The sequence below is a fragment of the Sus scrofa genome, chromosome 8, assembly GCF_000003025.6.
Source record: "Sus scrofa isolate TJ Tabasco breed Duroc chromosome 8, Sscrofa11.1, whole genome shotgun sequence".
NCBI classification, from domain to species: domain Eukaryota; kingdom Metazoa; phylum Chordata; class Mammalia; order Artiodactyla; family Suidae; genus Sus; species Sus scrofa.
Window position 1 is genome coordinate 73,720,618 of NC_010450.4, and position 16,572 is coordinate 73,737,189.

At 42.5% G+C, this 16,572-nt stretch overlaps 1 protein-coding gene across 3 annotated transcripts in view; it reads left to right on the forward strand.

The window, feature by feature from the left end:
* Window positions 1-16,572, forward strand: part of FRAS1 (Fraser extracellular matrix complex subunit 1) — a 457,087-nt gene that overhangs the window by 218,250 nt on the left and 222,265 nt on the right. For all 3 annotated transcript variants that reach the window (XM_021100604.1, XM_021100605.1, XM_013978814.2), the window contains exons 10-14: window positions 4,352-4,441; window positions 7,444-7,479; window positions 9,086-9,233; window positions 10,675-10,818; window positions 12,126-12,260. In XM_021100604.1, the coding sequence (XP_020956263.1) occupies window positions 4,352-4,441; window positions 7,444-7,479; window positions 9,086-9,233; window positions 10,675-10,818; window positions 12,126-12,260 (553 nt within the window). The remainder of the gene's footprint in view (window positions 1-4,351; window positions 4,442-7,443; window positions 7,480-9,085; window positions 9,234-10,674; window positions 10,819-12,125; window positions 12,261-16,572) is intronic.

A 16,572-nucleotide genomic window follows, 5' to 3' on the forward strand; every position in this document is an offset into this window, starting at 1 on the left:
TTGGAAGCACTGAGCTGGAAACGGGGAAGGGAAAGGCCTGACCTGGGACATGAGCCTATCAGTCAGCACAGCTGGACCTCATTGCTGGTGGCCAGCCCCACTCGCATGGTTGTGAAGCAGAGTCCGCAGGTGCTGCAGTGGCCCGGCTTCTGTCACTGGCCCCACTGGCAGCGTTTGGCAGAAAGGAGAGCCAGCACCTAGAGGCTGCTCCTGTGAATCCAGAAAGAAAATGAAATGGTTTGCATTTTTGTTTTAAGGAGGCAGGGAGGGAGACCTCATAAATAATTAACTCTGTTGATCTCTGTCTGCAGAATTTCTAGAATCATCTAACAAAGTGGCCTCTGTTTGGACTGTAGATGTATAATGTGGGGAAATTGCTTCTTTTTTTTTTTTTTCCTTTGAACTCATTTTTGACCCACTGCAAAACAAATTGCTTGTAAAGCTGTCTCCTTCTCCCTGGCCGCTCCCATCCGCCCCACCATTTCCCTCGGGGTTGTGAACTTGAGTAGATGAGGGAGGCTCGTCTGAGGATCTGAAGCACTGGGTGTCTGTGAAGGCATCTTTCTTTCTAGTTCTTCTCCCCCACATCTCAGTCCCTCTTAATACTGCTCCTGAGGAGGAGCAGCCCTTCAAACAGGGTTGGCAGTGACAGGGCTCTTTTTCATGTCACCGTCCGCTTCCGTGTCTTAGCAGAGCCGAGACACATTTAGGTAAAGAGGGTCTTGCTTTTGCAGATCTGTTTCCTTTTCCATGCCTTTTCATTTCTGTTCTTTCTTTCTGTCAGGGGAAACCAGAATGGTTGGATGAAGATGAGAAAACCCTAGTCAGGCCCTTTTCTGTCTCCCTGTCTCTCGGGCTGAGGCTGGGATGCCTGGCCTCGGCAGTGTGCCCATAGGATGCTGGGTTATTTCCAAGGTTTTAATTTGTATAATATCTCAGAGTTTATGGAAAATCTGTGAGACTTGATCCTGTTAGGGCGGGTCCTTTAGCCACCTATTCTCAGTTAGGTCTGAACAGTCACACTCATAGAAAATAATTTGACCTACTATCCCCAGTGTGACTGCATTTCCAAGGACTACCCATCCTCCATGGCACCTGCCCATGTAGTGTGAGCCAGTCCTCTCCTCTGGTCTTGGGGAAATGGGGTGCAGCAGCTGAAGCAGGTGGAGAGGGCCTCAGCCTTCTGCACAACACCCCATCTTCTCATCAATGCATTGGGAAGTACTAATGCCTTCAGGCTATTTCTCCAGATCTTTAGTTGGCTAAATTACTTTCTTCCAGATGACGTCCATGTACCCATATTTTGTTTAATGCACTGGGTTCTAAACACAACCAGAAGTAAAATTTTAACCAAAATTGAATCTTGCAAAAATATCCCTTAACCTTCCTCCTGGGCCATACTTTTCTAAATAGCTCTGGCTAATGACCTTGTGAAAGCCTGGGATACCAATTTCCTAACTTCTGCTTAGCTTGGAGATACAAAGATGAATAAGACATATTCTAATCTCAAGAGTGCCTAGGCTGTGGGGGAAGTCACATACATAAATAGGAATTATAATATGCAGTGGCACCAATGATTATGAATTAATATGAATTAAATGCATTAGGAGCACCTGGAGAAAATGCTACATCTGCCGAGGGGAGCAGTAAAAGTACCCTGCTGGTATTTTCATTCATTCTATCCCACTTTCTGCCTTTTCTATAACATATCAAGGTCATTTGATTTCTGATCTTGCATACCAAGGGTGGAATAAGTCTAAGTGTATGTACATCCACAAATGTGCCAAAAAGTAAACCTCTAGTAAAAGAGGCAAAATTGTGCAGCTGCATGGTTGTAGTAATTATCACATTGGTTATCAAGAACTGTGTTGTGAAGAGCATTGAAATCATCAGTTTTTCTTTGTTAAAAAAGGAGAAAATGGCATGACCCTTGCCTTTGATCTATAAAACCAAATCCCTAGTCACAGAAACATAAATAAGTCAACAATAAGCACAATATAATGATTTCCATCTTTCTATATTTAGTATTATCATTGAGCATGAATTCAGATGAAGAAGTCAGTTTACTTTTTTTTTTTTTTTCTCTAAAGGACCTCACATTCATATATGAGGGATAAAATGGCAGGGGCATCAAAGCTTACAGCAAAGTGCATGGAAGAGGGGAGTCACGCCATAAATGTGAGGTGCCTTTCCTTCCTCCAGGGTAGGGACAGTCCCTTTCCAGTGGGCAGCTTGTGGCATCACAGTCTTTCATCTGGTTGGATGGATGTTGGTGTGACTCAGTGGGGTGGAGTTAGCAGATTCCATCTGGCCAGTGCAGCAGCATCCTCTTAGAAAGAAGAGTTAGTTTTGTTTCACAAAGCAATTTCTCTCAAAGCAAAAGACAAATGCTAATTGGTGCAAGCTCCCCACTGCAGTGAACTGATGCAGTCTGGGGCCTCCAGACTTCTATAAATAGCAAATCTATTTAGAACTTCCTACCTCACCAAAACTGCATCCTTGTTCCTGGGAGCAGGACTTGCTGTTATATACAGTAACATTTGAAGACTCAGAAAAGCCACCTTCTTTTCCTTATCGGGGCGACACAGACTCCATTTTCAGGGTTGTCTGCATGTGTTACAGCAGGCACTCAAGGCTTCCTCATGTATTTTGTCTTTAATAGAAGTACACATACTCTGTCTTGTTCCAAAACATTGTTTTAAGTGACTTAAATTACACATTTGTAAGCCCCTTTATATGCTTTGAAAGCAGATTTCACTGTATTTGTGGGTTATGCCTTCACTATCAGCTGATTTGTCACATTTCTGCAAAACAATTTATATGTAAATATGTCTGCTCCCCAGAGCCCCCACTGCTCTCCATTGTCCATTGAAATTTTGAGGGGCAGTGCTCTAACTCCCTCTTTTTTGAAATAACTTTTTAGATATAGAAAGTTATAATCATTCATATCTTTCTGTGTTTCTCTTAAAAGTTACATTTTCCTTCATTAAATAGTACATAATCATTTCAGAAAATTGAAGACAACAGAAGTGGCAAAGAGCCTTTACAATCCAGCCATAAAGCTACGATCTAGAGACAACCAGAGCTTTAATTTTACATATTTCTTTAGTGCACAGCACTTTGAAGCATAAAATATCATTGTGATTATTTGGTTTATGCAATTTTATGTTATTCAATTTTTACCTAACATGGTTTTTGCACTTCAAATGTGATATAGATTGCAAATTAATGTCTTCATGTAAATAACATTTTTTAGAAAGTAGATATATCTTTAGAAAGTGGCAAGTGCTTTATTTAATTTTAATTTTTTAAAAATTTTATCTTTTTAAGGCCACACCTGTGGCATATGGAGGTTCCCAGGCTAGGGGTTGAATAGGAGCTGTAGCCGCTGGCCAACACCACACTTCACGGCAACACCGCATTCTTAACCCCCTGAGCGAGGCCAGCAATCAAACCTGCATCCTCATGGATACTAGTCAGACTCCTGAGTATTCCTGAGCAGCCACATGGGAACCCTGGAAAGTGCTTTAAAGAGTACTCTTTAGCCTGTAGATATTAGATGTTAGTATATGCATATGAAAAAATGTAAATAGAGGTTGTATTTTTAACAGCAGATTCCCTGAGAGGTAGGACTACAGTGGAATTATGTTTTATAAGTTATAGAATTCAGAATTATTTAATTTTTATAATAAGCATTTATTATTTTGTAATAAAAATAATATTTTGAAATGATTGACGTTGGGAAGTTAAAACGATAAGATTTTCAAAGTTTAACATTTACACCTTACTAGTGTGACAATTCATTCCTTCGTCTTATAATTTTTTAAATAGTGATTATGTGAGTTGGAAAACAGTTTCAGAATACTGAATAGAAATTAGTTTTTTGCTGTTTAATTTATGCCTGAAACTTCATCTGTGCATAGAGGGATGTGTCTGATTTCGTATTCAAGGAAAAATGTTGGTTCTATTTGAGCACTGTTAATGAAACCAAATCACAAGCTCAAGCCTTGTGTATTAAAGGTTGTCCGATCCTTTTCTGAAACTCCTAACTTTCCAAGACCCTGATATTAATCTTGGGCCATTTTTCTTCTTCAAGTGAGTTCCTGGTTGTGGGTAGAGATCGTACACAAGTATCACCAGAACTGGGAAGGAGAAGCATGTGGAGGAAGGGGTGAGCTGGCCTGACGAGGCTTTCCCTAGGAAGATAGCTCAGAGGACATGGACTACTAAAGAAGAGGGGGTGGTTTAAGGCTTTTCATTCCAGTCAGGGCATTCAGTTGCTTTGCAATTTTAGCACTGCTGCCTAAGATGTTAATTCGATATGTGCCTCTGCAACCCTTTACTTCTACAGGGTGAAGACTTAATTCACTTAGATGGGAAATGCTGTCCTGAATGCATTTCAAGGAATGGTTATTGTGTATATGAAGAAAAGCCGGGATTGGTGAGTATTAGACTAATAACCAAAGACGAACAGCAGTTAATCATTCAAGATTAATTTAATGAGGGGCATTAACCTTTTCATTTCTTGTACCCACTCATGTGTTCAACAAACATGGTTGCACCCTTACTATGCGCCAGGTATTAGAGATACAGAAGTGGACGCGGTGGGCAGAGTCCCTGCTCTCATGGGGCTTCCCTTCTAGTGTGGGGACACAGACAACAAGCACATGTGTGTGTCAGGGGACGACAGGTACTGAATAAAGCAGTGGAGGATAGCAGCTGAGGGGAGAGAGGTGTTCTTTAACATCCGATGATTAGGAAAGTCCTCTCATGAAGAGAAATTCGGGCAAAGCCCGAAGCAAGTGAAGGAAGGAGCCAAGGATGTCTTGGGAGTGAATAAACCAGGAAGAGGGATCAGCACACAAGAGCAGTGAAGTCGAAGTGTTCTTGGCATGTCCAAGAAACAGCGAGGGAGTGAGTTTGGCTGGAGCCAGGGGAATGGGGTTGGGGGCGGGGGGGGAAATGAAATGAGGTCTAGGAGTAGCCTAGACTTTGGTTTTACCCTAACGCAGATGGATGCTGCTGGGCAGTTTTGAGCAGAGAAGTGCTCTGATGGGGCTTACTCGTCCAAGGACCACTTTGGCTGCAACATGGGCCAGTGAAGGGAGTGGGAGAGACTGGAAGTAGGTGGTCCAGTTAGAAGGTTTTTGCAATAGTCCAGAGGAAGATGGTGGTGGTAGCTTGGTCTAGGGAAGAGGTTATATGAAGCAGTCAGGCTCTAGATTTATTTTGCAGGTAGAACTGAAAAGATTTTGATGGATTGGATGTAGAGCAAAACTCTATTAGCTAAGGTTTCATTTCTCCCTAAGTCTGTAGCTTTTTTATTATGTACCCTAAGGAAAAAATATTTTTCTTAATCTCTTCAAATTTGCTCTGTTGATGTAGCCCGTATTTTCCATATGGGGTTCTTGGAATGTTGATAAATGGTGTTCTTAGAAGTATGCCAGTTGATTGTAAATACAGCTGCTTCATTGACCAGTCAGAATGGGATTATAAGAATTAGGATTAGCTATTTTGATTTGTGAACTGATTCCTAGCACTTTTTCTTTGCGAGTTGAATAATTTGCATCTGTCAACCTGCCAGTGTTTTGTATAAGCTGGGGAGGTAGAATTGTGTAGGGTTAACATGCAGGTTCTAAGTTCAAAACCCCTGCTTTGGCGCATTCTGTGACCCCGGGCAGCCAAAAGCAAATAAATAAAACTTTTTTTTTTTTAAAAGAACTTAGAACAGAACCTGGCATATGAGAAAGCTTAAAAATCTTATGATGATGATGGATGGCATTGTTTGTTTCATATTTGTAATTCACAATTTAGTCATCCTTGTTCCCTAAGAATTTAGAGAAGTTCCCTGTATTTATTGAATTTGTGTTTTCTCAATCACAATAGTTTTTCTCATTTTTATTTTTCCATTATAATTGGTTTACGGTATTCTGTCAATTTTCTACTGTATGACAATATGACCCAGTCACTCACACACACACACACACACACACACACACACACACACACATTCTTTTTCTCACATTATCATACTTCATCATAAGTGACCAGACATAGTTCCCTGTGCTATATATAGCAGGATCTCATTGCTTATCCCCTCCAAATGCAATGGTTTGCATCTATTAACCCCAGATTCCCAGTGCATCCCACTCTCTCTCCATACCACTTGGCAACCACAAGTCTGTTCTCCAAGTCCATGAGTTTCTTTTCTGTGGAAAGATTCATTTGTGCCGTTATGTTAGATTCCAGATATAAGTGATACCATATTGTATTTCTCTTTCTCTTTCTTTCTTTCTTTCCTTTTTTTTTTTTTTGACTTTTCTGGGGCCACCCCCACAGCATATGGAGGTTCCCAGGCTAGGGGTTGAATCGGAGCTGCAGCCACCAGCCTACACCAGAGCCACAGCAACGCGGGATCCGAGCCGCGTCTGCAACCTACACCACAGCTCACGGCAATGCCAGATCCTTAACCCACTGAGCAAGGGCAGGGGCCGAACCTGCAACCTCATGGTTCCTAGTCGGATTCATTAACCACTGCACCACAACGGGAACTCCTGTCTTTCTCTTTCTCTTTCACTTAGTATGAGAGTCTCTAGTTCCATCCCTGCTGCTGCAAATGGCATTATTTTGTTCTTTTTATGGCTGAGTAGTATTCCATTGTGTATGTATACCACATCTTCTTAATCCATTCATCTGTCAGTGGACATTTAGGTTGTTTCCATGTCTTGGCTCTTGCGAAGAGTGCTGCAATGAACATATTGGTGCTTGTATCTTTTTCAAGGAAAGTTTCGGTATTCCTGTCCATTTTTGGAAGTAAATAAAGCCCAGAGGAATTAAAGGAAAACAAGTTTTTTTTTTTCATTTTTAAAAGTTTTATTGAAGTATAGTTGATGTACGATGTTGTGATAGTTTCTGCTGTACAAAAAAGTGATTCCGTTATACATGTACATACATCCATTGTCTTTCAGATTCTTTTCCCACATAATCACAGAATATCGGGTAGAGTTCCCTGTGCTATATAGCAGGTCCCCATTGACCAGTCATTCCATAGACCTCAGTGTGCCTATGCCATTCCCAAAGTTGTTTTAAGTAAGTACAAATCCCCATGATGCTCCAGGACCACATACATTTCAAGAATTTGCTCTTACAAACTGAAGTCTCCTGACTGCAGAGTCCTTCGTATTGAAGGGAATTGAAGCCAAATACTCCAGCACAAAGCGAGAATAAGAATTCAAAAATATTTCCTATGCACGTTGTCGTCACCTTATATTGGTATGCTTTTCTTGGTTTTGATATAGATACATTTTGTTTCTATTCATAACCAGTGAATCAAGTTGCATGTCACTTGGGGAAAAATGGATATTTCCTCCCGAAAAAGTGAATATATCAGCCTAATGGTGTTGTTCGCAGTATAATAGTAAATACGTTTCTCTTTTTTCCTAGATGTCTTCAAATGCGAGTAATGTTAAACATATTCCGGTAAGGATAGATTTTAAGCTTGTATATAGATACGTATAAAATTATTTTAAGCAATGATCTGGATAAAACGCCGTAGTACGACGGCACTGTGGTCTGGGCTTAAGAATCGTAATGATCACAAAGACTTTTATTCGTTGAGCTTGTCCTCCTCTCTTTAGCTTATTTTTCCCCCACAGCGATGATTAACACTTCTCCAACTCTAAGCCCCTACACCGGGTCCTTTCCTTTTCTTTTTTCTCTTTCTTTTTCTTAGGATGATTTTCTTCTTCCGATTTTTCTCTGGCCTAGAAAACTCGGTTTAACAGTCAGCTAATTTCATGTAGAATTGAAGAGAGAGCTTTTAGGGTCTGGGGAGCATTCAGTCTCTAGGTTGTTTGCATGACAGCGTTGTGTGGTTTCTTGTTAAGGGAAAGTTTAGGCATGTTTGTGCACAGGAGCACGCTCACAGTTTTCGAGATTATAGAATAAGGGGACCAGGAACCCAAGTCTACCTTGAAAGGGAAGAAACCTTTCTACTTTCTCAAGATAATATTCCTTCTTTTCCTAACATTGCCATTTACTGCTGCTCTGCAGTGTCCGTTGATTGTTTGGAATGTGTAACATCAGTTGATTTAATAAGCACTTTATCGAAGCTTTATTTTAAAATATATTCTTTATTCCTTTCTGATTTACCTCCTTCATCTCCCCCAACATTCTGGTAGGAACCTTTGTCTCTTTTTAATCTCCAGGGTAAGTAGGACTGTGAACAAAAAGGAATGACTATAATTCACTTTGAACTCTGTCAAAGTACTAATGCTATGACCATAATTTGCTTGGCTGAAAAGAGTATTTAGTGTGAGAAGACCCAAAACCTTCTAAAATGGCACACCCAAACCCCACTAAAAGTGGGCATGGAAAGGCTGTCATTTTAAGAATGCAGTGGCCCTACTGTTACTTTTATGTAACAACAGGGAAATTCAGGGTTTTAACCAGCTTCCTACTGGTATTATAAAGATTGTATTTAATGTATCTGCTAATCACTAAGTACCTAGTCATCCCTTCTGGTGTTTTTTGGTGAGATGGGTTGAGAAACAAGTGTTATATGCTTCTTCCTTTTTCTGCAAATGCCCTAGAACCCTTTCACGGTTTATATTTCTGCCTGGGTTCTACATTAAAATAAACCAATTATAAACAAAGCAGGAGGAATTCCTGTTGTGGGTCAGTGGGTTAAGAACTCAGCTAGTATCCATGAGAATGTGGGTTTGATCCCTGGCCTCTCTCAGTGGGTTAAGGATCCAGCATTGCCATGAACTGTGGTGTAGGTCACGACATAGCTCGGATCCCGTGTTGCTGCGGCTGTGGTGTAGGCCGGCAGCTACAGCTCCGATTCAACCCCTGGCCTGGAAACCTCCATGTGCTGAAAGTTCGTCCCTGAACAGAGAAACAAAAAACAAAGAAAGAGAACTACTATCCTTCTGAATGTAGGACTCTTCTCTTCCTGTCCTACTTCAGTTGAGTGAGGCATGATGTTGATCACGAGCCTTCCCTTTGTCCCTATGGACAGTCTCCACCAGCAAACCATCCTCTGACTCCACCCTGATAACATCATTCTTTCTGTTTCCTGTAGGATGGGGAGAAGTGGCAGGATGGCCCTTGTAAGGTGTGTGAGTGCCGGGCAGCTCAGGTAACGTGCTACGAACCCTCTTGTCCTCCATGTCCAGTGGCCACGCTAGCCCAGGTGGTGAAGGGACAGTGCTGTCCAGATTGCACATCAGGTGGGTCCCTGTCTGATTTATTTCTGCTGAGCTGTTTCTACTGCCAAAACATTCAGAGAGCTCTCCTCCCTTCCCACTCCTTGGTCTTTTTCTTTAGTCGCCCACTGGGCTGGTTTATTTCTTAATTTTTCTAACAAATGATGCTAATTAATCTTTGTCCATGTATTTGCCAAACTCCACTGATTGTGGGTATGTGACCTTGTATAAGTCACTGAGCCTCTCTGAACCTTAATTTCCTTGTTGATAAAATGGCCTTATCTACCTTGCAAAATGATGGTGAAGATCAGATAACATAATGTTTGAAAACTTGTAATGGCAAATATATGATCAAGACTGTTCCGTTGTTGAAGATTTAAGAGTAACCGCTGAAAGTTTGTTATGGCTATTCATTTCTTTAAGGTGAACTGTTAAACAGCTGGTTCCTTTTGGAGTTCTCGAATGGGTTTTTGAAGTTTAAAGACTCATTAATTTCTTCCAAAAGAAAATTTTATCTACTTGTTCTGCAACTCTGCCTTCAAATCACCTGGGGTTGAATTAGTTCCAGTTAATAATTGTTGGCAAGCACTGGAGTTGCTCTGGCTGAGCAGTAATTTGCCTGTAAGCTCAGTCTCTCTTGGAGAAGTGGCATTTTCTTCATTCATATTTCATAATTAATTGTTTTCATCCGTGGGTTGCAGATTTTCATATTGGCAGTTGCTCTTGTTGCACTCAACGTATTTTGGCTAATCTGTGTTTCTGTGAAGAGTTTATCATGGGAAAAGCTTAGCAATGTCATGATTTAATTATGTTACCTTCACCAAAGTGGCTCTCTGGGCTTTCCAAAACAAATATTTTGCATATTATGATGTACCATACCTTGAAAATCAGGTCCTTGACAACTCCGAAACCTGAAAGAAGTCCTTCGCTGACAATTACTGCCAAGTTCAGTGATGATTCCAATTACCGGGAGTGAGATTTGAAATCTTGGGGAAAAAGGAGAAAGATGGTTCTGTTTATTTATTTATGTTAGAAAATAACTATTTTTAAGCATTGTAGAGTTTATGTCTTAACCTTTTATGTACATCAGAACTTAAGAAGAACATCTCAGAAATTATAAATTACCGAATCTGTTCAAATCGTCTATTATGGAGCTAAGTCATTCCTGTTTCTAGGGGTATCCAGGAGGTAGAAGCATTACTAGGGATGGTTTGGTGAGGTTTTTAGCATCTTCAAATTGGGGCTACAGGAGACAGTGATAGTGTTTCAGACAAGGAGCTGTTCTTTGACATCTTGCGTTGAAATCAGTTTTGCATTTTGAGATCCTTTTTCATACCTAAGTTCCAGAGTTTTCTGGTCTTCATTTCCTATGCATAGGAAAGGCCCTGTAGATCTTTGTCCTGAAGCATGAGAGAGAAATCATATGGTCTTTACTGAGTCTCCTCTTCTTTGTCCTTGATTGTAGTTCACTGCCACCCAGACTGCTTGACCTGCTCTCAGTCTCCAGACCACTGTGACCTCTGTCAGGACTCCACGAAGTTGCTGCGGAATGGGCGGTGCGTGCATAGCTGTGGCCTGGGATTTTACCAAGCCGGTGCATTCTGTTTAGGTATGGCTCCAGGCAGACAGCCCGGGGGCCCTGAAGCTCACTGTGTCCAGGAGGGAGTCATGGTGCAGGAAACGCACAGCTTCCAAAAACCATTAGCAGGGAGAAATGTTATCCCAGAGGCTACTTGACCTCTCTGCTTGCAAGTCTCTTTTTTCTGCCATCTGATGGGTGTCCCCTTGCTTACTGGCGGATAGACGGTGGGCAGTCAGATGCCTACTAGGTGGTCATGGCTGGATATTTCACTTTTGAAGCCTTTCAGGGAGAGTCATGTCATCAGGATGCTTGGTGTCTTTAAAACACTCAGTTAATCCAAGATAGAATTAGGGTTGACCTGGACCTTCGAGATCACTTACTAGAACTTTCTCATTTTATAAGTGGGGAACCTGTGGACCAGAGAATTAGCTGGCTTGCTTAATATCACCTAGGTAATTGGTAGCAGAGATTACCCCTTGTGGGTTACCACAGGACCCAGAGTGGCTTCGTGTACATTTCAGAATTCCTGTAGTACATCGGAGAGGGAGCTCTTCCCTGGGAGCATTTGGCTTTGTTGAGGCCAAATCATTGTTACTTTTTCTCCTATCTCTGACTTGTGGAGTTAATTATTCATTTAAGAGGGTGTAGGTTCATACCCTGGCTGTGAGTATTTAATTGCTCTGCCTGTATTTAATTCTTACCTATAAAGTGGGGTGATGCTGGTACCTTCCTCAGGAGGGTCTTGTGAGGGTTACATGAGTCAATACATGTAAAGTGCCTAGAATAGTGTTTAGGATATAGTCAGGCTTTGATAAAGATCGACTGCTTTTTCTATGTTTGTAATTATTCACTTCTCCCTACTTTCTCTCCTGACGCATAATCTCCAGCCTTTTGGAAAGTTATTTATATCTGTGCCATAGGGATATTCTTGTAAAATGGTTGAATGAGGATGATCTCGGGGCGGGGGGGCGCATCAGATAAGACCCCAAGTCTAACTGCCTGACTTTCAACGCCAACTTCCTGTGACCTTGACCTTGGGCAGCTTACTTAACCTCTGTGAGCTTGCTCCTCATCTGTAAAATTGAGATGAATATGTTTACTCCATAGAGTTTTGTGAAGATTAAATGCATTCATATATGTAATGCACTTCACACAGTGCATGGCATGAATTATGTGCTACATAAATGAAAGCTGGTAAAGTTATTTTCCTGCTTTTCTTGTTCTCTCTGTCTCCAGAGCCTCACAATTGGGCTGTGTAGGAACTGGCCCTGGGGTGGTGCCATTGAACTAATCAGAGGTTCCTTTCCCTTTCTCCCACCCTTGTCCGGAGCCAGCCTGCCAGCCTCAGTGCTCCACGTGTTCCAGTGGGCTGGAGTGCTCGTCCTGCCGGCCTCCCCTGCTGATGCAGCACGGCCAGTGCGTGTCCACCTGTGGGAATGGCTTCTACCAAGACCACCACTCCTGTGCAGGTAATCACCAACAGGGCCTTGGGCAGGTGGGCCACCAAGAAAGCCACCTCCTACCTCCAAGCTATCTGAGGCCACCCGGAGCTGTAAGCAGCTTTTCAAGTAAAAGAAATTCTTTTTTTTTTTTTTTTTTTTTTCCTTTTTACAACCAGTGCAGCATATGGAAGTTCCCAGGCCAGTGGTCGAGTAGGAGCTGCCGACCCACCCCACAGCCACAGCCACGCCAGATCCAAGCTGCATCTGCAACCTATGCTGCAACGCTAGATTCCTAATCCGCCGAGTGAGGCCAGGGATCAAACCTGCATCCTCACAGACCCTATGTCAGGTTCTTAACCCACTGAGCTACAACGGGAACTCCTGGGGAAGAAACTCTGAATGCACCTCCTGATAGCATGAGAACAGCAGATGCGAATGCTGACACACATTGTTTTGATAATTTTATTAGTGCTTTAGTGACACATGTGTGTGTGTAATATGACTTCCCTGAGTGCTTTTGCACATGTCTGGGGCACTTGGACAATATTGAATGAACATCACACTTTGGGTTCAGATTATCATCATGTTGTAAGTAAGATTCCTTTGTAGTGGAAGGACTCAGGGCTTAAATGAAAATGAAGGGGAAAAATATATTATGTATTTTTAAGCTTTAGTTTCACCTAACAAGAGAAGGAAAACAGAAACCAGAAAGTGGCATTGTAATAACAAACTTGAACAAATAAAACAAAAGTAGGCATTTAAGTTTATTCCTACTTTAGTATCTCTATACTTAGGATACATATGAGTATCTATTACTTTAGTAGCTTTATATGCCTATTTTCTGTTTGTATTTTTAATTTTATACTTTTCATTGAGATTAAGTTGAAGTTCTTAATATCATAACTGGCTGTGGTGGTGAGAGTGGTCATAATATAATTTAATTTTTTGTCTATACTTGACCATTTTTTCAATATTGATTAGAATCATGGGTATAAATAAGACAGAAAATGTATAAAGTTTTTCTTTTTCTTTTTCTTTTTTTAGGGCCACACTTGAAGCAAATGGAAATTCCTGGGCTAGGGGTCGAATTGGAGCTGCAGCTGCCTGCCTACGCCACAGCCACAGCAATGCAAGATCTGAGCCTCGTCTGTGACCTACACCACAAGTCAAGGCAACACCGGGTCCTTAACCCACTGAGTGGGGTCAGGGATTGAACCCATGTCCTCACGGATGCTAGTCGGATTCATTACCGCTGAGCCACAACAGGAACTCCTAAAAGAAGTTTTTCAGTACAGACATGGGCGGAGAGGCAGAGTCCTCTGTTTGTCTTTGGCAACAGACAGAGATGTGGCTGCGCCCAGCACTTAAGGCAGGGTGTGCGGTGCATGCAGACCTGATGCGGCAGATGGGCCAGAGGGTCTTGGATGTCAGCCCAGGGAACTGTGGTAGCTGCGCTCTGCAGCTGAGCCGGGGAAGGCAGGGCTGGGATGAGAATCGGGACCTGGGCCAGTCCGGGGGTCAGCTGACATGCTCCTCTCTTTTATGCCCTTGGTTAGATTTTCAGGAAAATCACTTGCAGGGACAAAGGTAAAAGAGAACCCAAGATGGTATCCATCGGGTGCGCAGGCTGAAGGCGCTCCAAGGTCGAGTGGGGGCCTCTGTGGAGGAGGAGGCTGCTGGCCGTCCCTACTCCAGGTCACGGTTGTAAGCGGAATCCGTAGGCTTGTGGAAACCATCCTGAGAGGAAGACTCTCACTGTGTATGCCAAGCGGGTGTGAGGAAAGCAGGGCCTGGAGCAAGTCACATTACACAGATGGAAGCACGCTGGCTTCTGAGTCTAGCTCGGGGCTCTTTGAGACCTGTAAGAATTCTCCTATGTTTCTGTATCCCCAACATCGAGGGCCACACGAAGGGTTCAGCTTTGTTCAGCATTTGTTGAACGAGTGAAGGCATATTCTACCCCTTGGTGAACCTTGAAGGACCAGTGTTTCAACAGAAGTCTCAGCCGTAAAAGAGAAAAGAAGCCATAATGTTTATGACTTATCCTGTTCTCTTTACTTGCTATTTTAGAACAGGCACAAAATGGGCACGTGTAGATGCTCTTATGAGCGTCTAATGGTTCAGCAATTTAGGTAAACTGCTGAAATTTCAATTTGATGAAATTATTGAAGGTATTCTTTACTCCTTTCTTCTATCACATCAAAGAGAACTCCTGCTGGCACTCCTGCGACAGATTTGCCTTTGAAAGGGAATTAATTCCCCCTAGATTTTATGTTTCCCTCCACACCTCCTCCATCCCCAGCTATAAGACCCACACACTTGTTTCCTTTTGTTTTCTTTTTTTTGGCCACTCTTCTTCCTCTCAAGCCCAGTGTTTTAATTGGTGATGTTAATGCTGTTTCAGGGCACTGTGAGATGGGTAATGTTTCATTTGATTACGGGTTTGCGTAGCTGACTGCTTCCACATTCCATCCACATACCCATACACAAATGCCTGAGTGGAAAGTTGCTGGGAAAATTTGTTCATGCTCCCTCCAGGGAATTAAACCAATTTGCTTTAGTTCAGCCCGGTTGCATTTTTATGCATAAAATGAGAAGAAAAAAAGAGAGCAAGAGAAGAGAGAGGAGAAATGAGAGAGAGAGAGAGTGATCTTAAATATTAAAGCTAAACTTGTGATCAATTTCCATATACTGTTTCAGTGCCTAAACTGCCCAAATAATCTTTCCGAATAAGCTTTCTCATTATCAGAATTTTTTTTGCAATGTTCGTGCTTGCACCATTTTTGGTGACGTTTCACTGCTGACCTTAGAAGTTGGTCAGTCCACCAGTGCTCTTCCAGCAAACGCTAAGCTTTTCAAAATGAAGCCTGCCATTTTATGGTAACGACAGGTTTTCTGAATTGATTCCTCTTATGTTCTGACTGGCATCGTTTGCCACTTTATTGATCCATCAAAACCAAAAGAAAGTGAACACTCTGCTAAGGAAACTCATTACCAGAAATTACCTGATTAATATTCATGCTCACCATGTTGAATGTGGGGCAGAGTGAGAAATACGGGGGCAGAGCCAAGTGGCACGCAGACACATGACTCTTCAACAAAAGAGTGTGAGCAGGTAAACCAGTGAGGGTGAAAGAAGGCCCAGAATCCTGCCAGAGAACCTCATCTTTAGATGCCTTTATCATTGTCCCTTTTCCCTTGAGTTTTATGATATATACGCATGTATACATACATGCCTACAAACATGTGCACATGTGTGCATGTATTAACATTATTGCTATAATCTTGTGCCTGATTAAACTGGTAGTGTTGTAAATATGGATCTCATTATGTGCCCCACACCAGTCACTGCTTCGTTTCCTCTGCTTTCCCCAACATGAGAGTTTGATGCTTTGATCAAACTTAGCACCACCCGAAGGCTTAGCACCACCCAGCTTTTATACCAGTCTAAATCAGAGACAAGCAATGTGTAAGCTGCTCTTCTCCACGGCAGGAAGGACCAAGGAGTGATCAACCTCTTAGTGCCTGGAACTCATATTTTAGGCCCAGCACTCTGGCTTCTGCCTTCACCCCTGGGCTTCTTTTGCCACCAGCTGAATCTGGGCCAACATCTCTTCTTGACCCATGGTCTGGGGTTCTCCTTTGGTTCTTGACACTTGTCCTGTTGTGACATTTCCAGGAAGTAACAGCCCATCTCTTAATCACCCTCAGCCTGATGGTCAAGCTTGAACCTTGTATGGAGGCCCTTTGCCTCGCCCCCACACCACAGGACTTACACCCTCCCCCCGGCTCTGGGGGACCACTTGTCCAGGACTTACTGTAATCTCTACCAGAGTGGTGATTCCATTACCTCTTCTTAGAAACCCTGGTATGAAATCTAAATCTAGATCCAGACTGAGAGCTTCCCTATCCTGAGAACATTCTTCCTTGCCCCTCTTTTCAGTTAACCTCTGTTTCACTCTGGTGGGACTATTAAACTGTGCACACAAAATATTGGATATAAGAGCCCATAGGAAGAAAAGTCAAAACAACCCAACTAACATACACAATGCAAGATTTATTTAAAATCAGTAGCTCAAGGAGTTCCTGTCTTGGCCCAGTGGTGAACGAATCTGACAAGGAACCATGAGGTTGCAGGTTCCATCCCTGACCTTGCTCAGTGGGTTGAAGATCCGGCGTTGCCGTGAGCTGTGGTGTAGGTCGTAGATGTGGCTTGGATCTGGCATTGCTGTGGCTGTGGAGTAGGCCAGCGGCTACAGCTCTGATTCAACCCCTAGCCTGGGAACCTCCATATGCCGTGGGTGCCTCCCTAAAAAGACAAAAAATAAAAAATAAAAAA